The sequence below is a fragment of the Solanum lycopersicum genome, chromosome 12 (assembly GCF_036512215.1).
Source record: "Solanum lycopersicum chromosome 12, SLM_r2.1".
Lineage (NCBI taxonomy): Eukaryota > Viridiplantae > Streptophyta > Magnoliopsida > Solanales > Solanaceae > Solanum > Solanum lycopersicum.
Window position 1 is genome coordinate 20,815,230 of NC_090811.1, and position 26,496 is coordinate 20,841,725.

The 26,496-nt window shown below is 34.2% G+C and overlaps 1 protein-coding gene and 1 long non-coding RNA gene across 2 annotated transcripts; both read left to right on the plus strand.

Moving 5' to 3' along the window:
- The first annotated feature begins 2,696 nt into the window (after positions 1-2,696).
- Positions 2,697-3,188, plus strand: LOC109119070 (uncharacterized mitochondrial protein AtMg00810-like). Its single transcript, XM_019211383.2, has one exon. The coding sequence runs from the start codon at positions 2,697-2,699 to the stop codon at positions 3,186-3,188; it is 492 nt and encodes a 163-aa protein (XP_019066928.2).
- Positions 3,189-5,858: 2,670 nt separating this feature from the next.
- Positions 5,859-21,578, plus strand: LOC138340630 (uncharacterized). Its single transcript, XR_011213322.1, has 2 exons — positions 5,859-6,245; positions 21,331-21,578. It is a non-coding gene; the product is annotated as an uncharacterized lncRNA (long non-coding RNA).
- The last annotated feature ends 4,918 nt before the right edge of the window (positions 21,579-26,496 follow it).

The following is a 26,496-nucleotide window of genomic DNA, read 5'->3' on the forward strand; positions in this document are numbered from 1 at the left end:
CTAATCAACAAAGTGTCACCACCTCTCAGAAATCCTCCACTCGCCCGACCAATACCAACCCCCCTCGTTCCTCTAATAGATCATCACCTCGCATAATCTGTCAAATATGTGAGAAACCCAACCACCATGCTCGTAATTGCTACAACCGCAACAACATGGATACCTACCCACCAACCCGATCCTCTAACCGTCCACAAGCCAATATGGTTACTCCCTCGACTAATTCTATGATGTCTCCTTCAGCTATTATTGATAATTCTTGGTTTGCGGACTCAGGTGCTACTAATCATGTTACGTCAGACTTGTCTCAACTATCTATTCACATGGACTATAATGGTGAGGATCAGCTTGCTTTAGGTAATGGCCAAAAACTCTCTATTAATCACATCGGCTCCTCTAAGCTTTCTTGTGCTACTCGACCTCTTCATCTTAATAAAATTCTTCATGTTCCTTCCATCACCAAGAGTTTACTGAGTGTTTCTCAATTTACTAAAGATAATAATGTCTTTATGGAATTTCATCCCTCATGTTGTTTTGTGAAGGATCCTCAGGGAAAAATACTACTCCGCGGGTCAATTGATGATGGTTTATATCGTTTCGATGGTGGTGGGCTTCCTGTTATCTCATCCTCAACTCCTCGCGCCTTTGTCATATCTCGAGCATCACTCCAAGCGTGGCATGAACGCCTTGGTCATCCCCATGAGCAACTTTTACGTCGTCTAGTCTCTAGTTTTAATCTTCCAGTGACTTCCAACAAAATGCCTGCAGTTTGTGGATCTTGTCAATTAGGAAAAAGTCATAGGATCCCGTTAGCATCTTCCTCAAGTCGTAGTTCATTCCCTTTCGATTTGGTGTATTATGATGTTTAGGGGCCTTCTCCGCATCTTTCTATTAATGGAAACAAGTATTTTGTTCAGTTTCTTGATGATTCTACTAAATTTATTTGGATATTTTTCTTGTAAACAAAATCACAAGTATTTGATGTTTTTAAATACTTTCATAAGATGGTTTCCACACAATTTGGCAGAAACATCAAAACTTTGCAAACTGATTGGGGTGGGGAGTATTGTAATGTGTCTTCATATGCCCAATCCATCGGCATAATTCATCGTCTCTCTTGTCCTCACACTCATGAACAAAATGGGGCTCCAGAAAGACGTAATCGCACCATTGTGGAGAAAGGACTAACTTTACTTGCTCACGCATGTCTTCCATATCAATACTGGGAGCATGCTTTTTCTACCGCCACATACCTACATAACCGTACCATCACTCCCATATTATCCTTTAAATTACCCTATCAAGCTCTATATCATCATCCACCGGACCACCAACTCTTTAGAAAATTTGGGTGTCTATGCTACCCTTTTCTACGTCCTTACAATCATCATAAAATTGATTTTCGCTCTCTTCCGTGTGTCTTCTTGGGTTATAGTTCGAAGCATAAAGGTTATCTATGTCATTATCCCCCCACCAATAGGATGTACATTGCTCGTCATGTGACGTTCGATGAAGATAGATTTTCCTATCCTCATTACAGCAAGTTTTCTTGCTCTAGTGACAACTCACCACCCTCATCCTTAACTTCTCGACAATCAATTTCCAATGAGTCTCCCATATCTGCTGCCTCACCTTTACTCCATTCATTGGCAGATTCCCCTTCCTCATCCTCCCTACCAACTCGAGTCCTACCAGTACCTCATTTATCCACCACAATATCTCCACCACATAATACATGTCCGCCCACCGTCGCGTCCTCTGCTTCAAGCACATATCAGAATGCTCCCACATATTTCCGGCCTGCTACTTCTTCCAATCATCCTATGACCACACGAGCTCAAACAAATTCCCTCAAGCCTAAAACACTTGTTGTATCTCGCCATCCTACCCCAGTTTCATCTATTATAGCAAGTGAACCAAAAACCTATAAGCAAGCTGCATCCTCTCCTAAGTGGTTGTGCGCCATGGAAGCTGAATATCAAGCATTGCGTTGTAATTGCACTTGGACACTTGTTCCCTGCCCTCCCACTGCAAATGTGGTGGGTTGCAAATGGGTATACCGTATTAAGTGACGAGCAGATGGTTCAATCGAAAGGTACAAAGCTCGCTTAGTTGCCAAAGGTTTTCATCAAGAAGAAGAAGAGGGGGTGGATTTTCATGATACATTCAGCCCAGTTGTCAAACCTTCAACTATCAGACTTGTTTTATCTTATGCAGTGACTAAAGGTTGGGCTCTTAAGCAATTAGACGTTAACAATGCATTCCTTAATGGTGACCTTACGGAGGTTGCTTACATGTCTTAACCACCAGGCTTTATTGACAAGTCTCACCCACATTTTGTGTGTCGCTTGTCAAAAGCGTTATATGGACTAAAGCAAGCTCCTCGCGCCTGGTTTCTCAAGCTCAAAACGTTTCTCCTATCGCATGGTTATACTTGTTGTTACTCTGACTCATCCTTGTTTGTCCGTCATACTCCTTCCTCCACGACCTACCTCTTAGTTTATGTGGACGACATCATCATAAAGGGTAGTGATCCCTCTTATATATCCTCATTCACCCAATCTCTTGATCTTGAGTTCTCTTTAAAAGACCTTGGTAATCTCTCATTTTTCTTGGGTATTGAAGTTAGTCGTGTCAGATCTGGGATGCATCTCTCTCAAGCTAGCTACATTTGAGATTTACTCACTCGAACAAAAATGACAGATTGTAAGCCTTCTCCTTCTCCAGCGGACACCACATTTCAGTTGTCCAAACAGGGTGAAACCTTTGATGATCCATCATTATTTAGGAGCATTGTTGGCGCTCTTCAGTATGCGACCGTTACGCGACCAGAGATCTCCTTCTCAGTTAGTCGTGTTTGCCAATACATGCAGAATCCTACATTAGATCATTGGAAAGCCGTGAAACGGATCCTTCGCTATCTCAAAGGATCCCTTACGCATGGTATCTCCATCACTCCATCCACTTCATCTACTATACATGTTTACTGTGATGCAGGGTGGGCTGCTGATCCTGATGATCGTCATTCTCATCATGGCTTTGCTGTATATTATGGTCCTAATCTAATCAGTTGGTCCTCACGGAAGCAAAAGGTAGTAGCTCGGTCCAGCACTAAAGCTGAATATCGTGCCATTGCATTTGCCGCATCAGAAGTATCTTGGATAGCTAGTTTGATCAAGGAACTCTGATTGCCTTGTCCTTGTCCTCCTGTGTTATTCTGTGATAACATTAGTGCCATTTATCTCACTGCCAATCCTGTCTTTCATCAAAGGTCGAAGCATATTGAAATTGATTATCACTTTGTTCGCGAAAAGGTTGCTCGTGACCAGCTTTGTATTAAGTACATTCCTTCCACTGATCAAACTGCTGATGTGTTCACTAAAGCTCTAAGCTCCCCTCGTTTTGCTCATCTATGATCCAAGCTCACTGTCTCCAAACCCGACATGTGCTTGCCAGAGGGTGTTAGATGACAATAAGTCTTCTATGTAAACTCAACATCCTTTATTGATTAGGATAGCTCTTTTCTATTAGTATTCAAACTCTATCATGTACATCATCAGCACACATATATATATGTATTATGGCAGCCTTGGTCACCTTCTGTCCTCTTCTTTGCATTTCAGTTGTTATGATATTATAAATTATCTAGTTATTACATTAATTATTTCTATATTTTCTCATTCTTTATATTAACTTTTTGACTAATAATTCTTCACATTACTTTAGCTCCTATATATGTGATAATACAGCATTGTTATTTTTCCTTTGACGAATCATGCTTGGTTGAATAGATTGAAAATCATTTACAAGTATATAAACTATATCTTTATTGCGTGTAAGATGAACATGTGATTATACATATGATTTCACAAATTCAATATGTTCTTTAATTTTTATTTTTATTTATTGGTAGAAAAAGGAAACTTTTCTTAGTTAATGTAGTTGTTTTAGTTCACATATTCATAAGATATCTAAACAATTTAACATGAAATACATGTGCAAAACATATCTGGTATATGAGAAGAAAAAGTACAAAACACATATCGTCTATCAGATAATATTAGGAAGATACAAAAAATTATATGATTGAATCTCATCAAATTGAAACAAATATATTCATTACTGCATTTAACTAATAAAATTTTTCATTGATCATCTTAATTGATTAGAGTGAATAAGAGATATATATCACGATCCACATTGAACATTCACAAATGAATCTGCAATATTATTTCGTGCTAAGATTATTATTCCAACTTTGGCTTAAATAAGCAATACTTTTTACTATAATCTACAATTTCTGAACTTGTAACCACATGCAACACCTATATATATATATATATATATATATATATATATAGATATATAGATAGATAGATAGATAGATATAGATATAGATATAGATATATATATAGATATAGATATAGAGGAGCATCACAGTAAAGTAGGCATTTGGGAGTTGCCAAAACTAAACATATAGATAGATATAGATATAGATATAGATATAGATATAGAGGAGCATCACAGTAAAGTAGGCATTTGGGAGTTGCCAAAACTAAACATATTAATTTCAACTGGATAAACCAGAGAAATTCCTCAAGTAAAAACAATACAAAAATACTACAACTTTTATAATTAATCTTATCTAAGATGGTAAGAAATATGAAACTTGCAACAATTATAACATTTTAAAGTATTACAACTTATTAAATCTTATTCATAGTATGAAAAAAAAAAACTCATAACTCGTCCTTATACTTGCTAACACTTTATCTGCCTAATGCCATGAGCAGAATCAAACTCATTCTTTTGCACCTCCAAAAAAAAGAGGATACGTTAATTTATAAACGTAACTAAAAAAATAAAAAATATTCATCTGTTACATTTTTATGCAATCTTTATGGTAGACTCTAGTACGTGATTATATGATCTTCTTGTATATAGAAACAACAAACATAATTTTCTTCAACAATAGTGTTGTGGGATGATTATAATATATGAAATCGTAGAATATATATGAACCTTTTATTTCTCTATTTCGTACTTAGTGCATACTCTTTGTATATTCATCCATGATCAATTTTTTTTGGTGATTTGAATAGTTATTTGATAACTAAGGATAGTAATAAAGAACAAAAAAGTAACGCATGGCAAATAAAACATAAAACTTATTGGACTGGTGTCATTGTCATATTGTAAAATAGTTGACATCAAATTTCATAGTAGAGTCTATCTAAAACAATTTTTTTTTTTGGCATATTTTCTAAAGAAACACTTAGATATACATATTATCCATTTATACGATCTCTGATATTTATTTCACTTGTTGAAGTTCAAGACTTGTCGTGGCTCGCCTGGTTGAAGTTGATAGTCTCAAAAGGTTTCGTTCTTAATTTTATGAGGACAATAAAAAATATATATACTTTAGGTATGTACAAAAATAGTTTACAAAAGAAATAGAAGTGCCAATACATAAAATTAGTAGCAGTTCTATTAGTCTCACTAAAATGAAAATGACTCAAACAAATGAAATTAGCAGCAATTGGTTAATAATCAAAGTTGAAGCAAATCGACTGTTACATTAAATTGACACATCATATATAGTTCTTTATCAGTTATAGGGCACAAAATCAAACTTTAAATTTGCTTGGATTGACTTTTGATTGATGACTTATAAGAGAATTATTACAAAAGAGGACACTCCTAAAACATAGTTTAACAAATAGACACTTCATTTCTCTTATTAATTAATTTTTTGGTGTTAAGTTACAAAAAGAAAGTTAAAATGTCGTCTTGGGTTATGGAGGCATGGAACTTTTCATCACTTTAAGAATTGGGGGGATGGGGGATAAAATACGTTTAAAAAATATTTTCATCCTAACACTTCAAACATTAATAAATTTCACCCCACAATAATATAGTTACAATATCAATATAAAAAATATTTTAATAAAATTTAATCTTTTAAACCCATTTTCGAGAAAACCTCAAAACGTTCTCAGAGAATGCCTTCACCGATGTGCCTATTCGATTTTCATATACTCCCTTTATTGAAATCATAAACCTTCATAAAATTTACCTTTCTCCAATAACCAATCTTTTCATCTTTTATAATTAAAATCATAAAAAAATTGTGAGATCCCATAACCGTTGCTCAAAATTTAGTAACGAGCTGGAGTGGGTCATTTTTACTTCAATCTCTTCCTCAAGTTCAACCGAATGTTCTTCAATCTTCATCCTCTCAAGTAAGTTTAATCATGTTTTCTGTAATTTTTAGTCTACTTAATTATTTTACTGCAATAGTGCAGTTACGTTGAGATTTTTGTTAAAACTTTTGGAAATATGACCCATTTGATACATGTTTTGATTCCTCATTATTAATGAAGTTTTGCTATGGATAATGCCTAGAATTTTTAAATTTTTATGTTTATCTTGCATATCAATTTGAAAATATTTATTGCATTTTGGTCGACTTCAATGGTGTTTATGTCAATAGTTTTTACATCCCTTAAGGCGCGATGTCGTGGTGACTCACAAAAATAATCAATCAATTTTACAAGATATATATATAAAAGAAAATTTTAGGCCCGCCTACATGACGTCACCTCAAATCGGAATTAACTTTTAAATTTATTTATTTCAAAAACTAGTCTCTCCTTTTCATAAAATGTTGCGACTTTTATGAAGAGTTGCGACTTTAATGAAGAGTTGTAACTTTATGAAAAATTGTGACTTTTACGAAGAGTTACAACTTTCATGAAGAGTAGAGACTTTTATGAAGAGTTGCGACTTTTACGAAATATTGAGACTTTTTATAAAAAGTTGTGACTTTAATGAAGAGTTGCAACTTATATGAAAAAGTTACGAGTTTTTTGAAATGTTGTGACCTTATCGAAGTGTTGCAACTTGTCCAGATAGTTGTAACATTTCCGATAAGACAAAATCAACATTTGTTCACACTAACTTTTGTTGTCTATATATAGAAGGATTTCCTCTTATTTTAAACAACAAAATTCTAAACCTCTTCTACTTCTTCACAATTAAATATTTGTATACTTTGTTCCTATTAAGTGACTCTCTAACACCATTGCTTATGTTACAACTCTTGATATGTATTTTTAAAGTCATTAATTTATGCAAATGTTATTAAGGATAAATGATAAGAAGTAATAAATTTTAGTTTTCTTTACATTATTAATGTTTGTTACTGCATAATCTTATATGTAAAATAATATAATATTTTAATTTTAATGACTGATAGACTTTACGTATTAATTTATAAATTTTGTGAGATTAAATCCCAGCGTAAAGCGCCTAGTTTAGAGAATTAAAAAAAAATCTTAAGGAGAATGATTTTTTAAAAAAGGAGTCTCCCCTATGTTGACACCCTAAAGACGCAATGTCGTGGTATCTCAAAAAATAATAAATTTTAAAGATTAAAAAAATGTTAAACAAATATAAACAATAGGAAAAAAAAAATTACCATCAGTATACAATATATGTTAAGATGAGTGGAAAGAAATCCATAAGAAATCAAAACTTAAACAAAGCAAAATAATTAAGAATTATACCAACATGATGATTGTCGAAATCAATTACGTCCGCATACAAAACAACCACAATAAAGCTTAGCCAAAAAATTAAAAAGAGTCATTCAAAAATAAAATAAATAGGGCAAGCGAGAGAAATATTAATAGTAAAACTAATTTAGAAATAGCACCATTGATATTAATACTTGTAAGCAAGAAAAAATAGCAAAGAAAAATAATAAATATAATAAAATTCAACCAAAAAATAATAACAATTAATAATAAACTACTGAATAACTAAAATGGATAACGATGACAAACAACCAAGACATCATCAAGATATTAAAGATTACTTGAAAATCTCTTCAATCACAGAAAATAAATGGTGACAAAATAAAAAAATAATTATCGTCCATAAAACAAAAAGAATATGCACTATTTATTGGGGAAAAATTGTAACAAAAAATTATCATCACAATAAATGAGTCAGCAACAAAGAAACAAAAATAATCAAATTAGGTAAAATAATAAAATATATAAATAAAATAAAGTATCACCAACAAATCTATCGATTTGCATAAGCACACATAAGAAAAAAATCTATACACATATTTTTCTTTTCTTCTTCTCTCTTATATAAAAGACAATTTCAAAATGCTTGCTTGTTTGTCATTTCATTATAAAGTAAAGATATTTTGGTCACTTAATTCTATCAAATCAATATGTATTAATCTATATATATATTCCTCTCATTTTGCCTTGGAATTGACATGTAGTAGTACTTTAGGTTTAATCTCATGTCTCTTCTTCTCCTCATATATGACGGTTTGTACCTTGCTCAAGTTGCACTCTTCTGCTGGAGGCCGGTAGTATTTTTTCTCACTCTAAGACTTTTGTTTCTTAGTTAGCTTCATACCAATTGAGTGAGGTTTCTCAAGTGTGGTACACTCAATGGAAATATAATAGGCCTGTTGAGTCGGGTCCTATTGAGTGTGAAGAATTTAAAGAAGCTTCTCTAGAAAAGTACTTTTCCTGTGAGAGGAAGAGGTGAAGGTAGAGGAGTTCATCAATCTCAAGCAAGAAAATATGAGTTTTGAGTAATACTCTTTGAAGTTATCTATGTTGTCTAGATATGATCCTTGGTTTCTAACCCTATGTATGAGATGAGTAGGTTTGTGACTGGTGTCGCCGATTTAGTAAAAGAAATACATCATATCACCATGCTCCATGACGATATGACCCTATCTAGACTCATGGTTTATGCTCAATACATTTAGGAGTGTAAGATTGGTATGATTCATAGAAACTTGAAAAGGAGGGTTCAAGTAAAGAAGAACCCTATGGGTGCTAAGTTGAAACTTAAGAAGGGTAGTGGTTCTGAAGTTTCTAAGGCTACATGTGCTATTTATGGAAAGAGGCACTACGGGGAATGCCTATTGGGTACAGGGAGTATTTTTTGATGTGGTAAAGATGGGCAAAAAGTGTGGGATTGTCCTACTAGAGGGGGTAAGCAAGTTCCTCCAACTGTTCCGGGAAATGATACTCCAAAGAAGAATCGTTTCTATGCACCCCAGACTAGAGGATCAAAGTTGGATGAGGATGATGATGATGATTGTAAGTTATTGTATTCTTCTCTTTAGTTTTATAAGTTCTTTCTAAGTGAGGGAGTATGGTTAGTAGATGGGTTAGAAAGCCACATAAGCATGTTACACGTGCATTAAGTTTAGGAGTCTTGTTGGAATTGAATTTCATTGATTCCTTGAATTATGCATTTCATGAAGTTATGATTATGTCTTAAAATGATTTTATGTGGTTTTATCTTGCATATTAGCATGTTTCTATCCTCAATTTTCTAAATTTTGCATTTTTGGATTTTTGAAGCATGTTCACTGAATTTAGCACACTGTACTATTTTTGAAAAAATGGCTAATTTGTTCTTTGGTTGAAAATTGTTTTAATGTGTATATAAATGATGTATATGAGCATTATTATGAATATAAAAGGAGTTTTTACTATTTGGAATGAAGGTTGTGAGTCTTATGGCATGATGAGTCGTAGATTTATTTGTAGCTTCTTATTTTGTTGTGAGTCTCTTAATTATGTGAAATTGATGTTTCTTATAGATGTTTGTATTGTATAATGTGTTATGTGGTATGGTTATGAGATGCTAGTTGAATCTCCACTCTTGGAAGTGTTAGAAAAGTGGAAAGTATCATTCGAGGACGAATGTTGTCTAAGTGGGGGAGATTGTAAAATGGTTTATAATGTGGTAATGAGGCAATTTCTAAAGATTTAGGTTAATTGGTAGTGAAATGTTTAGGGAGGATGAAGACGTTCAATGACTAGTCATCTATGTGCTTCATGTGTGTTTTATGTGCTTATGCACATTTCATGCGCTTATGAGGTCCTTATTTGGGTTATAATATTGTTTATAGTCAGTGTGTAAAGTTTCATGACGTTAGGAGGTCAAACGTCCAAGAACGTTCATGATGTTTGAAAGGTTTGCTTTGAAATGATCTTGTGTGTCTTGACATGTTTTGTCGAGTTTTATGTGTTCATTTTGGATGAACTTCATGTGAGAGGTCCTAAAATCGTATATGAGCATATTCGAGATGGAAACGTCTGGGAAAAAGTGACACGACCCGCAAGTACACCCTACAAGTTAGGGCATCCTTGTGTCGTCACACAGCAAATGAGACTTCAAGAAGTCTCATCTAAGCCTTTCGTATCATTCATTGCATAATAAACATCTAAAATAGGTAAGAATTTAAAACTTTCTTCACACACTAAGAACTCTTTCATAAACAATATGCAAACGGAAGACTTTCATTAAAAACATTAAATCTTTACAACATCTACTTGAACCATCTAAACTCTATACTATACCATACTGGGGACTAATCCCATACAAGACAATAAAATAAAGTCTATGACATAAGGGACAAGTGAATATTGTCCTCGAATAGGTGAGGACTCACCAGTGCTTCATTTTTAAGCCTTAGAAACATATTTATCCTCCATGGCACATCAAGACTTCCAATTCCCTACACTTTAGTAAAAAAGGGAAAAGAAGGTGTAAGCAGATTAGATATACTAAGTATGCAAGCCATTCAAAATTCATGAAAAAGGACATTTAGTAAATAGCATGATTTTCATGAATTTCGATTAAAAACATGATACTATAAGCATAAGAAAAATATTTAACAACTCAGAAACACATAAGAAATAATTTAACAAAAAGTCACATTTTTAGCAAACATTACAGTGAACTCAATTCACTGTGACATTGAAGTTCCTTCACTTCACATTAAACACCCTTTAACATGTAATCTTCTCACTCAAAGTTATCCTAAGATTCACTTAAGTCAAACAAATAGAGACCGCCATACACCCTCTATAGATGTGCCTAAACGAACCTCAAGATTACTTATAATGAGTCACATACACACTTATAAAGCACCATAAACATCAAGGTAAGATTCTGCTACCAAAGGTGATTCTAAGTCTCACTTGAGTGAGTTATGAAGCGACCGCCCATACAATCCCTTACAAACACACTCAAGAGATCCTATGGACTCCCTAAGATAGAATCATTCTTACTTAACACATTAACATATAGATGATATGACATTCTTTTTCCAAAGGCTATCGAAAGACTTACTTAAGTAAATCAAGAAGATAATACCCATAGTTACCTCTTCAAGATTACCTAAATAATCCTTTAGACTACCTCAGTCTTAGATCATGTCGACATAATCAACCAACTTCCCTATCTAGAGTAATTATTTAGAATTATATAGGTAAGATAAGAAGTGATCATTGCTATGCCCTCTTCACACCTTAACTAGACAACCCTTAATTACTCTACATAAGTACTACTTCATTTTAACATACTTTCTTGACTTAAGTCATTATATTCATTAGTTCATTAAGATACATTCATCACATTAAGGACATTCAAGTAATGGTATTAGACAAGATCCAGGGACTCTCACCAACACCTTCAAAGACCATTGTGCAATGTGTAGATAGCATCCCATACCACCACCTAAACTACATAGAACTTCTCTAGTGCTAGTAAGTATCCCAAATGATGAGAATATGCAATAACCGACAACTCATGGAATCCGGAGTTCTTACCTACTCCGATGAGGGTATTCTACTTTACAAGGGTAGAACTAGGACACATCCCATATAGGCACATGATTAAGAAATATTAAGGGTGTTCTTTGTATTCTAGTCTCATACTTAACTAGAACTACTTCCCTTACCACACTCACTCAGTGCTAGCCTTCGTTCTCATGGAGTAATCCACATTAAAGGTTCATTCAATTGGGTTCTATATCTAGTTCATAACCCTATCACATTGACCCTACCAAAGAGGTCCTCTTAGGGATACCTTCCAATGGAGACAAGAAGCTCATGATGACTTTATAGAGGATTAGTATGATGCATTCCAACCAATTAAACTTAAGTCCGTTCCTTTACTTGAAGGATAAAATTATGGCTTTCGACTTCAACATACATAATCTTACCACTAGGTTGAAGGTTTCACATAAAAGACCCTCTTAACATCATTCAAGGTCACATATCAATTATACATTCAATACTAAGATACTATAGCATCCTATGTCAATACATCACATATTCATTTTCATACAAGCATCAAACTAGGGACACAAGTCAACCAAGACAAGACAACATGTACTTCACCTTAAAACATATTACTAATCATTTTACAAGAACATAGGAATAACCATTATCATCTTTAAGTCATCCTACACACTACCATATAATCATCAATATAACCATTGTAGACTCATATAGTCAAGTAGGAACAACCATACATTAACCCTAAGACTACACATACAAGCACATAGTCACGATCTACATGATTTCCTAACATACATAACAAGAACACATAATTTCATATTCCTTCACATATAGATATATATACTCATACTTCACATAAAACAACTCTACAAAGCATCATAATACTTCAAGTAGTGCCGACAAGGACATGATCATCATATTGCATAAAATAATGCCGACAAGGCCAGATCAATTGCAAGTAAAGAACATAACACCACCGCCATAAATGGACCATACAATTCACAAAATAATTAAAGTCTAATTAACATCAAAATAATGGAATTAGGGAAGAATACCCCATTCCATCTTACCACTTCGATTCCAAAGCTAAATCATCCAATTCAATACCATAAGGATCTTACCCAAGGCAATAACCAACAAATCGATACAATTATATCAATAATGAAAGAAAGTAGGTCAATTCGTTACATACTTATCAATCTAATACAACCTAGATATCAATTGAATAAAATTATTGCATCGTTAGAAAGCCCATAAAAATCAACACTAGAATCTATAAGCATTAAGTTAACATCAATTCAATAAGCTTAGCATGCAATAGATCTAAGAGTATTCATTACTCAATTAATCAAATTGAAAAATCCGATACACCATCCATACATAATCTATACATGAACGAAAAGCTCATAACAATCTACACATGAATTCATGAATATCAAAGCATACTCAATTCACCCATATTTTAGTGAAATTTAGAGATTTTAGAAGATCAAGGGTTAATGGATAATTTCATTATAAAACATCAATTATGCATCAATTTAATAATATATAAATGTTTGGAAACCATTTATGCAAGAACCCAAGACTTAGAGAAGAAATTAGACTTTTTCATATTTTTTCATCTTTGAAAATCATCTTTGAAATTGGCTCTAAGGTGATAGAAATCCCTAGATTAAGAACTCCCATAACTTATTTGAATAATCCAAAGCTTATTGAAGAAGAATGTCCAGTGAAGACTGATCTTCAAGCTCCATCTTCGCTTTGAACTCACATGGACGTTTTTGGAGAAACTTTTGGAGGGAATATGTTTTGATTTAGGTGTTAGGGTTATATAAGATTTTAATGACTTATATACTCTTAAAATACTCATAAACACTCAAAACAACCGTTGTCATACTTAAAAAGACTTGGGGTGAATTTAAAACTTTACCCCTAAAATTAACAGAAAGCTGGCAGAAAATAGGCAGCCCATCAACGGATGCATTGACGATCCGTGGTCTAACCCATGTACCATCGATGGGGGTCTCGTGGGTTTCTTCAAAGACTCCTCAAACTGAAGTCAACCCGGATCCATCGAAGAGACCCATCGATGGGATGTTGCCTAGTCGACCGGCCGTCGTTTGACCACTCTCTGACAATGTTAAACCCAAATGTTAGGGTCCTCCTTTAGGGCCCCTTGTGCATCCTACATGGATTCGTACCCAGAGGTTTCCACTCCAAATATGTTTGCATAAGTTTCATAAAAAAACATGTAAAACTCGAAGAAACATACATAGACACACACGGCCGTTTCAAAGCAAGCCTTTCGAATGTCATGGACGTTTGACCTCCAAACTTCAAGAAACTTGATAAACTACCTATATACACTATAATAATTCAAAACGACCATATAATCTCATACATCATGACATAAACACTTACAACTACATATGAGGCACATAGGTCACTTAGTCTTCGAACGTCTTGGTCATCCCTTGATGTTTGACTTCCGAAAAACCTAAACTATTTGAAACTGCACCATCACTACAACCATGTCAGGATCTAGCTTCACCATGGTCATTTCAGGGTCCTACAAAAATTCCCCAAGGACCAACAAAGTATCCTTGAGGAAGGACCCATCTTGGTGGCCAAAACTGCCTAAGGCAGTCCCATATACGAATGGAAATCAATGGCCAGTACCCTCGTTGATTCCCCATAGGTGGAGACCATTGGTTAGGACTTAGGCATGGGAGAATCACCATCCAAGGACCAACGTCTGGCCAAAACCATGGACCAGTAGGACGGTCCATTGGTTGGGAGACGACCTGTTGATTGCCAGGCATAGGTGCAACCTGCAACTTGCGCAGTTCACTGTTAAATGCAAGGGTGTGAATTAACCCTACGTACAAATAAGAATTTAGGCGTTTTCTTAAGGGTATTGTAGGTATTTTAAATGGGTTTATAAGTCCTAATTACCTAGATGAATTCATTATTCTAAAATCAAAACCAAAATTCTCTAAGAAATTCTCTAGAACTCCATTGAAGCCAAAACTCAAGGAAGAGCTTGCATTGATAATTTGATTGGTGATTCTTCATCAACTTTGTTGTTTAGATTCATTGACGTATGGTTTTTAATCCTTGAAACTCTCTTCATCATGGAGCCCAAAATTCAAAGTGATTTCTAAAGTCTTCTAAAGATGAACATGTCCAATTTAATGATCTAGCCATGAGTTATTGCATAAAATGTTTTGAATAATTGATTATTTATTGAATTGTTAATTCGAAGGTTTTAACTGAAAATATTCATAAACCCATGCAAAATATAGTCTCGTCAAATTGTCTATATTATGAATGTTATGATCTTGCCTTAATGATGATGAATTCTAGTGTAGTTTTTATGAGCTATTATATGATGTAAGAATTGTATTGAAAATCTGTATAGGCTGTATTATATTGATAAATTCATATTGAATTGACCTAGATTCATTGAGTATTACGATTTTTGTATTGAATTGATGATCATGGCTATGGGTAAGGGCCTTTTGTATTGTAATGGATGATTTAACTATGGATCAAAGTGGTGAGAATGGATTGGTGGTACGCTGCCCTAATTATCCTTATTTTATGAAAATTAGGTCTTGAATTATGTTATAATTGGTATTTTCCACTTATGGTGGCGGTGCTATGTCTTATAATTGTGAATGATGTGGCCTTGATATGATGATCATGACCTTGTCAGCACTAGCTGATGTATTATGATGCTTTGTGTAGTTGATTTATGTGAAGCATGATCATATCTATCTACATGTGATTAATGTGAAAGTATGTGTTCTTCTATTGACATTAGGTTATCATGTTAGACTATGACTATGTCCTTATGTGTGTAGCCTTAGAGTTGATGCATGATTCTGCCTACTTGACTATATGAGTCTATGATGGTTATATTGATAATGTTATAGTAGTGTATAGGGTGACTTATATATGGTAATGGTTATTCCTATGTGCTTCTAGAATTATATGCTACATGTGATAAAGTTAAGTATTGGTGTGTCTTGAGTGGTAGACTTGTGTCCTTACTTGATTCATGAATGAAGGTAAATATGAGATGTCTTGACTTAGGATGATAAATCCTCTAAGTATTGTATGTTTGAATTACATGTGACCTAGAGTGTTGCTAAGAAGGTCCTTTATGTGGAGCCTTCAACCTAGTTGTAAGGTTATGATATCCTTGAAGTCGAAAGCCGTAATGGTATCATTGTTGTGTGAATGATGGACTTAAAGTTGGTTGTCTAGAACGACATGAAATCATCCTCAAGAAAATTATTAAGTTATTCTCTTTGCCATTGAAAGACAGTTCTAGGGGACCTCTTTGGCAAGGTGAATGTGATTGGGTTATGAACTAGATATGGAACCTCTTCATGTGATCCTTTATGTGAATTACTCTATGAGAAAAAAGTCTAGAACCAAGTGAGTATGGTAATAGAAGTATCTCTAGTTAAGAATGAGGCTAGAGTGCAAAGAAACACTTCATATTCCTTAAACATGTGCCTGCATGCGATGTGTCAAAGTTCTACCATTGGCAAGTAGAACACCCTCCATCGGAGTAGGTTAAAAATCCGGATTTCATGCTTAGATACCATGGTCTATGTCGGTTATTGCCTATTCTCATCATATGGGATACCTACTAGTGTTGGAGAAGTTCTATGAAGTTTAGGTGGTGGTATGGGATGCTATCTAGACATTGTACAATAGGCGTTGAAGATATTAGTGAGTGAGTCCCTAGGTCTTCTCCAAGACCATTACATGAATGTCCTTATATGTGATGAATGTCTCTTAAATGAACTAGGGAAGGCAATGGATTAAGTTAGAAATCATGTTAACTGAACTAGTACTTACCTAGAGTAGTTAAGGGTTGTCTAGTTAAGGTTTGAAGGGGGAATAGGGATGATCACTTCATGTATTACCTAGGAAATTTTTTTGAATGAATCTAGATAGGAAAGTTGGTTGAGTAAGTAGGCATAATCTAAACTTAGGAAGTCTTAAAAAATTATTTATTTAATCTTGGAGAGGGTGTATTGGCATTCTGTTCTTGAATTACTTAAGTATCTCTTTTAATAACCTCTGTGAGGAGAATGTCATATTATATATATGCCATTATATGAAGTGAGAATGATCTTACTATAGATAGTTTAAAGGATCTCATTTTGTGTGTTTGGTGTATTGTAAGTTTATTTATCTCTTTACAGGTAGGCTTAAGGATTATTTAGGTGTGCTTAGCGAGGGTGTATGGGCAGTCTCCTTTTGTCTTACTTAAGTAAGTCTTCGGATAATCTTTAGTGTCACGACCCGAAAGTACCCCCTAGAAGTTAGGGAGAACCCTCGGTTCGTGCCAAGGCGTACTTGACACTTTGGGGTCTTGTAAAATCCCTTTAACATTCATTCATTACATAAGACATGAAAAGTAGTGCGGAATTTAAAATTTTCAAGACATTTAATAATAAATAGTCCCTTATAAATAATTAGAAAATCTTATCGTCACAAGCAAAACTTAAGACACAACATAATATCTTATGGACACGTCCCTTTACATTAAAAGAGAAATACATAATAAGTCTTAATAATAAAACTAGAAAAGGGTAGACTATGTGCTGGAATATATGAGGACATACCAAATCTTAAGAGAGTAGATTTTCCAAGCTTCACCTTCAAATATTCCAAAAGCCTTCAACCTATACTTATAGAGTGTAGAAATGTATGGGGTTAGTACAAAACAATACACTAAGTATGACATATGCAAAAACATGCAAAAAGGGAAATTTTAGTTAAATAAAATTTCATGCCACTTAAGTAAAACATTAATGACTTAAGAGTTAAAATGGTATAAGTATCATCATTTAACACATAAAGCAGAACTTTCACAATTTTTGAAGATGAGCACATATTACAGTAACATTAGAACCCTTACAGTGAAGGCATAGAGCAAGTAATATGAAACCTTTTTACCTTGAAGTTTCCCTAACCCATGTTATCCTAATATTACCTAAGGTAAGGCAAAAAGGGACCTCCCATACACCCCCTTCAAGTCACACCAAAAGGATCCTTATCACCAACCATAGGCTTTGTAAGACCCGAAAATGACTTAGGTGAACTAGATCATAACATTGTTGTCATAATGTTCTAAGGTACTAAATAGGTCTAATATATGGTATAGATGCATTAACTAAAGTATTAGGTGCATTGGAAGTCAAACGTCAAGGGACGGGCAAAACATTTGACGACTAAGTCACCTATGTGCCTCATATGTGGTTCTATGTGTTTAGTTATGATTAATGAGTTTATAAGGTCATTAAATGAGTTATTATATCATGTATAGGCAGTGTGTTGAGTTTTGTATAGTTTGGAGGTCAAACGTCCAAGAACGTTAGAAAGATGTGCCTTAAAATGACCTTGTGTGTCTACGCATGTTTTGTTGAGTTTTACGTGTTCGTTTTGGATAAAAATGTGAGAGGTTATAAAATCATATGAGATAATTTTTGGATTAGAAACATCCGGGTAAACATCCCCAAGGACCAACCAAGGGTCCTTGAGGAATGCCCCATGGTTGTGGCCAAAACTGCCCAAAGGCAATCCACCTACGGATGACTATCGACGGCCAGCGGCCTGGTCGACGCCTCTTAGGTGGTGGGAGTCATTTGGAAATTATAATGGGGAGATAAGATCCCATTTCCAAGTCTCTTAACCCATAGACAGTGGACAACACGACTCGTAAGTTGACCTACACCCCGCAATGGGTAGTCGTCGATGGTGGCATGTGTCTGCACGCAACTCACAGTTAAGTTAGGGGCTGATGTTGTAATTTAACCCCACTTATAAATATATGTATTAGCGGTTTATTAAGGGTATTTTGGATATTTTAAACAAGTATATAAGTGTTTAAGACTTAGAATATTTCATTGTTCAAATCAAAACCCCAAAATCCCTTAAGAACTCCCAAAGACTCCACTGAAGTCCAAAATCAAGGAAGATCTAGGTGTGACGTTTTGATTGGAAATTATTCATCAAAGTGAATAATTATAATCATTGAGGTATGTCATTTCATCCTTGAAACTTGTTTCTTCAAGGAGCCCAACTCTCTAGTTGTTCTCTTAGTTTTCAAAGTTGAATTGTCCAATTTCATGTTTCTACCATGGGTTCTTGTATTCATGATTTCTAAACATTGAGTAATGATTTAATTTATATTGTATTGATGATTTTAACCTAAATTATATATGAACCCATGAATTTGATTGACCCTAGTTTTTGACTACTTTGTGGGTTACTTGATATTGATCTAATATTGATGAATTCTTATGTAGTTTCATATGGGTTTTCTAATGATGTAATAATTGTAGTAAATTGACATATAGGTTGAATTAGATTGATAAATTTACATTGATTTGACCTAGTTCATTGATTATTGTAGTTTTTATGTTGAATGGTTGGTTATGGCCTTGGGTAAGGATCTTGTGTTTTCGAATTGAGTAAGTTGACTTTCGTTGAAGTGTTGAGGATGATGTGGGGGTATGCTGACCTATTTACTTTAATTTTATGTTATTTATACTTCAATTCTATTGTGATTGGTATGGTCAACTTATGATGGCAATGTTATATTCTTTACTTGCAATTGATGTGGCCTTGTCGGCGTTATTTTATGCAATATGATGATCTTGGTCTTGCTGGAAACTTCTTAAAGTAATATGAATATTTTTGTAGTTTTATTATGTCAATCACAACAGTATCTATCTACATGTGAAGTCATATATGTATTCTTCTATTCATGTTGTCTTAGGTGATCATGTTAGACTATGACTTTGACATTATGTGTATAGTGTTGGGGTTGAGTCTTTGTTATTCCTACTTGAATATATGAGTATGTTGATTTCATTTATGATGTTATGATACTATATATGATGACTTGAATATGTTAGGTTTGTTCCTATGTGATTCTAGAATGACTTATATTATGAGCTAAATGTGAAGTATGTGGTGTCTTGTCTTTGTTGGCTTGTGTCCGTTGCTTGATGTATATATGATTATGAATATGTTATGTCTTGATTTAGGGTTTTATAACTCTTAGTCTTTAATGAATGAATTAAATGTGACCTTGATGAACTTAAGAGAGTCTATTATGTGAAAACCTTGACTTAGTGGTTATGTTGAGATTGTTGAAGTTGTAAGCCGTAATGGTATCCTTCAAAGTAAAGGAATCATAGACTTATGGTTAATTGTATGGAAAAACATCATATTAATCCTTAGGAAAGTCATCATGAGCTTCTTGTCGCCATTGTGAGGTAGCCCTAGTGGACCTTCTTTGATTGGATAAATGTGATTGAACTTGTCATGGAACCCTTTTATGTGAACCTAATGTGTGAATTACTCTATGAGAAAGAAGGCTAGCTCCGAGTGAGTATGGTAAGGGGAAGTAGTTCTTCTTAAAGAGTGAGACTAGATTACAATGTATTCCCTTCATATTCCTTAACCATGTGCCTACATGGGATGTGTCTAAGTTCTACCATTGGTAACTAGAACAACCTCATTGGAGTAGGATAGTACTCCCGATTCCATGTCTTGCTATAATGGTAAATGTTGATTATTGCCTTTTCTCAACATATGGAATACCTATTAGAATTAGAGAAGTTTATGAGGTTTAGGTGGTGGTATGGGACGCTATCTAGACATTGCACAATAGACTTTGAAGATGTTACTTGGAGTTCCTAGGTCTTGTCTAACATAATTAATTGAATGCCCTTTATGTGATGTATGAGTCTCTTAATGAAGTAATGAACTAATGACTTATGTTAAGAAGTATGTAAAGGAATAAGTACCTAATCTAAAGTGACTTAAGGATTCCTTAGCTAAAGTTTGAAGAGGGTGTAAGAGATGATTTATTCATTTTTTATCTTTGGAAGTCTTTAGGATGACTATAGTTAGGGAAGATGTTTGGTGTTGTGGACATGATCTAAGACTTAGGTAGTATTAAGGACTATTTAGGTAATCTTGAAGAGGTCAATTATGGACGTTATCTTTTTGATTTACTAAAGTAGGTCTTTTGATATCCTTTGGAAGGAGAATGTCATATCATCTATGTGTTGGTGTGATAAGTCAGACTGATTCTATTCTAGGGAATCTATAGGATATCTTAAGTGTTTGTGCAAGGGATTTTATGGGTTGTCTCTTCAAAACTTACTCAAGTGAGACTTAGAGTCACCTTTGGTAGAAAAATCTTACTTTGATGTTTATGATATTTTGGTAAGTGTGTATGTGACTCATTAAGGGTCGTTTAGGCACATCTAGAGAGGGTGTATGGGCAGTTTTTATTTGTGTAAATTAAGTGAATCTTAGGATAACATTGTGTGAGAAGATTAGATGCTACAGGGGTGTCTAAAGTGAAGAACAAGTCACTTCACCGTCCAGTGAAGTAATTCACTATAACAGTGAATTGAACTTACTGTAAAGTGGGTTCTAAAATTTTGATTTTTGGTTTAAATGTTATACTTTGTGTTTCTAAGTTGGTAAATGTTGTTCTTATGATTATAATATGATTTCTATAAGAAAATATGCATATTTCCAATAAAAGTCCGTTTTTCATGATTTTTATGCATAATGCCATACTTAGTACATGTGGTTGTACTAACTCCATGCTCTTATCTATCTATATAATTCTTGGTAGATGAGGAGATTTTGGGAAGGAAGACTTGGACTGTCGCATCGTTCAAGAGAAGATGAAGTAAGTCCTCATTTGACTCGAGGGTATATATGTCTTTTATATTTTCATTCAAAGTATTGTAATAGACTAGGTATTTCTATATTCATATTTTGAAGTATGGGCCATGTACCAAGTATTGTGGTGTCTTAAGATGATGATATTGATACATAGTATTTCCTATTTCTTGATATGAAAGAGATTTTTAAAGACTATGATATGTTTTGTGAAATGTTATAATGCCGCACTACTTTTCACTATGTTTATGCGATGAATGATATGTAAGAGCTTGTAGAAGACCTCCTAGAGGTCAAGTATACCGGTTGCAATCGAGATTGACCTTAACTTCTAGGGTGTGGTTTAGAGATGTGACAGACTTACTTCTTAAGGGAATCAAATCCATACTCCTATCTAAACAAGTGCCAAACATATGTTCATACAAACTTTATGTAAGTGCCCTTATCCAATAGTACTTATAGGTCACACTAAGTGCAATGTGAGAGTAGCATCCCATACTATTACTCCCACTTAGTTCTCCTAATGGATTCACTTGAATTTGAACTCTTTACAATGCTTAACCAAATCTACAGTAAACTAGACCAAACATTACAGAACTAAAGAGATTCCAAGAGTGGTGAACTTCCAAGGTATTGCCAATGAGGAAGTGAACTCATTTCCTTAAGATTTCCTAACCGAGGGTATCCTAAGAATCTCCAAGGTATAACATGAAGAAAATGTCTAAACACCTCCCTTAATACACACCAAGGAGTTCCCTAAAACAAACCATCATGATCTTAATCCCCTCAGGAGAACAAGTTACCACTCAATCATAAAACATTAGAAGGACACCGAACAAAACACCAAAGACTTCCCTTTTTGAATGACTACTTAGTGCAATGAGTAGATGGCATACCATAAGACCACCTATCCTAAGTAGTACACTCTTTTAGAAGGTTTGGCACCAAGTCTTCCCTTCTGAAAGTTCCTACTTAGTGCAATGGATAGATAGCGTCCCATACCACCATCTACCCTAAGTAGTACGTTCTTTTAAAAGACTTAGTTCATTCAATTCACATAGGTAGAACATTCTTTTTGAAGACTTAGTACTTTCATTACTTTTGTGGGGGTTAGATTAACTGACATAGACCATGAGAGCTAGATATGGAATCCCGATATTAACCCCTATCGGATGAGGGCTACTCACTTTCCTAGACTAAGGTCATACTTATTAGCTTTTAAATGGCTTTCCCAATAGCTACACCTACGCGGGCAAATAGTAAAGGGATAAAAAGATTGCTACTAAGTAACTCATTCGGTACTAACGAGGAGTACTCATATCAAGAGGTACATTGGAAATACAACATATCAACTCATGAAGTGTAATCTACCTCTCCTTCATATACTCTCGATGCTAGGCATAACTCCCCACAGATTCTCAATATCATAGACTATAGGTCAAGGATAACTAGCGAATACCAAATCTCAAATGATGAAGGGCATTCATCCTCCAACCTATCTTAGAAAGCTCATTAGGAATAGTGGGGTTTCTACTAAACACTTCATCTGAACTCACGAAGAGTTTTCACCCCAAGACTTCCCTCTTTACTCAACTTAGCTTCATTCATTCATTCAAGTGTGAGTGTGTGTACATGTGAGCACACCTTGCACATAAGCATCATTTCATTTACATTTCATTCTACACACTTAGACCTTATTTCATCACATAACACACTTTACATACTTAACATAATCATATAAGTCCTTTAGAAATAATCCTAAGCATCCTTCTCATAACAAGCTACATAAAACAATTAACAAGAATAACATTATTTAAGCATACTCTCTAGCCTATTTCACATAATATCTTCATGAGGCACATTCAACAAGAATAACATTATTATATTCTTACGTCACATAACAAAAATTCATGTCCTCATTCACAATAAACAAGGTAACATAACATTCATACAATTCAGGTAAACACTCCCACCAGGAAGGTGGACCATACAACTCAAGAACATTCATAATTAAGATAAATAGCATAACCAACTTACCCTTTATTCCAATATTTCATCACCTACAATATTTTAACTAAATAATTCATCATAAATTAGCCTTTAGGGCAGTAGCTAAATATCAAAAACAACATAAGTAAAGCAAAGCTCAAAGACTGCAAAACTAAGCTTATTTAACCCATTTCTTAAGCCAACATTTGATGAAAAGGTCTAACATGATTTCATTGAAGATTTAACCTTAAAATTATCAACTAACAATAGAATTAACATTATTAAGTCATTTAAAACATTTTAATGCAAGACCAATATTTAGATTTGAAGATAGAAGAAACTAAGGTTGAGAACTCTTTTTCAAATCTTTTAGAAACGAATCCTTGAATGAAAGAGAGTTGAAGGATGGATACCATACCTCACATTAAAGAAATACCAATGATTTGGTGAAGAATTCGACCACCAACAACCCTCCTAGCACTTTTTGACTTATAGCTTCCATGATGACTTGAGAGAGTTTTCTAAGGGAGAGGGGTTTTAAAACTCAATAAAAAACATCAAGACACACAAGTGCTATCTAAGGCACACCTTCCGAACGTCATGGACGTCTGACCTCCAAACTTAACCAAACTTCACACACTGCCTAAGAACAGTAATGTGACTCATTTTAACTTCAAATCAACTCAAGAAACACTCACGAGTCTCTACTTCACCTTAGTTAATTTTAGGGTTGTACATTTAGTGAGAAGAGTGCATGATTGAAATAATCCACTAATGTTGAAGTAATTAACTGTAACATTGAAAGACTTTACTGTAACAGTTACATAGTTCACTGTAACATTTCTTATGAAGTGATAAAATCCTTATGTGATATCTTATGTGTTTCTAAGGTGTTAAATGTTGTTCTTATACTTATACTATGACGTTTTAGTCAAAAAGTGCATATTTCCATTAAATGTCTCTTATCATGATTTTTATGCATTATTCCATAATTAGTACATGTGTTACTAATTCTATACTTTTATCTATCTCTAAAGTGATTCGTAGGTGAAGGTGATTTTGGGAGAGAAGCTTGGATTATAGGAACTTCAAAGAAAGTTTGAAGTATGTCATCATTTGACTCAAGGGCATAGATTTCTTTTGATTTCTTATTTTGAAGCATTGTAATAGACTTAGTAGTACTATATTTATATTATATGGGCCGTGTCCCAAGTATTGTTGTGTCAAGGATTTGATGATATGAGACTTAGTATTTCCTATGTTTTTTGTATGAAAGATATTCTTAAATACTATTAGAATGTTGTGAAAAGGTTTAATTCCGCATTACTCTTCCATATATGTTTATGCGATGAACTATACGAAAGGGCTTGTAAAAAACCTCCGAGAGATCAAGTACGTCGTGTCGTACTTCAAGAGTGACCTAACTTCTAGGATGTACTCTTTGGATGTGACAATATTAGCATGAGAATTATCTTGCTATAAAATTTAGGATACAATATTCGATTTTTAACTTCTTTCTTAAAGTACCTTAGTAAATTTGTTTAGCTCTTTATGTACATAAATTGGTAGATGTTAACATGCTCCCAATTTCCCTCCACTCTGGTCTTTAAAAATATTTGTTGTCTATGTCTTTAGTATTTTTTTTATTTCAAATACAATTAGTAACAACTAATCATTATTTTATAACTGCACATGCGTTATATATCAGGTTTATGAGGAGTCCACAAGAAGTCTATTCCAAGTATATGAGGAAGGAGTATCTGTTCCAAAATGTCAACGAGTTATGTTTTGGGTTCTTTTTTAAAGAGTTAGATATGAGAAAATAATTTTTAGTAAGGAATGTGAAAAGGTGCAATTCAACTTTGAGATCACGTTTTGAGTTGATATCTAAAATTAAACTGACAAAAAAGACCTAAGTTTACCATATGTTTTAACTTCATACATTTATACTCGTATTGGAATTTTTCAATGATATATTCTACATAGATGCTGTAAAGATTTGATAAAATAAAATAAAACAAGGATATAAAATTCTTGGGCTCGTGCTGGCATGGGTTAGATAAGTATTGTAAAGAAGGAAAAAAATGTAAATGAAGAGAATTTTCTGATTAGATCTCATTGATGATGAAGCTGTGAGCTTTCTAGGGTTGTTTTGGTTTGATGTAGTTGTTTGGAGTTTGTTTGTCGAAGCTCGGAGGTGAGAATATTTGGGTTTTAGCTATTTTTTCATTGTTGTCCAATGGAAAAAGAAGAAAACAAAGAGGGGTATTAGCTTGGTGGTCTGGAGGTATGTGGATGGTGGTTTAACTGGTGGTTGCTTGAAGGGTTTTGGAACTTAAGGTGGCTTTCTGGTTGGTGGGATTTTTGGAGATGAATTTGGTTGGAATTTGGATGAAAGGGAATATAGATGGGTTATTGGAGCCGGAGGAGCGATCTAGTTGTTCGCCGCGTGGTCTGGTTATTTTGGTTGTCTAATCTGGGTGTGGTTTCTGGTGGAGGAGAAAAATGAAGGAACAAAGGTGTTTGATGGGGTTTTTAGTGGGTCTAGTGTTAGTTCTCTAATGGGATTTTGGGTTATTTCAGGTTGTTGTGGGTCTTGCGTGAGGCGATGGCTGATCGGAGCTGTTGAGGTCTATTTTTTGGTTGTATGAGAGGAGAGAAACAAGATATTTGGGTTACCAGAACTCCAGCATGAGGTGGCGCAGGATGTCAGAAAATGGAGAAAATAAGGAAATGAGAGATATGACAAGTGGGGTCTATGTAGATTGTCACAATCCAAAAATGGATGTGATAACACTCGTCCTATCTCACTAAAAGAAGTCATCTTTAAACCCAATCATTATGATAAAGTCCTAAAATAAAAAAAAATTAGAAGTTTAATACGAATGAAGATGATAAGTCCACTTAACTAAATGTAACACTCTTAATGTCCATGACCTAAAACTAGAGGCTGGCATGTTGGTCTAAGGTTTGTAACACTGTTTCTAGGACTAAAATAATGTACATAAACCATTTAGGAAGTCATGGAGTCAAAACGTCAAGAAACGTCCATGATGTCCAAAGACTAGTGAAATGGGTGCTAGTGTGCCTCGGCATGTTTCATTGGTTTTTAAGAGTTGGAATTCAA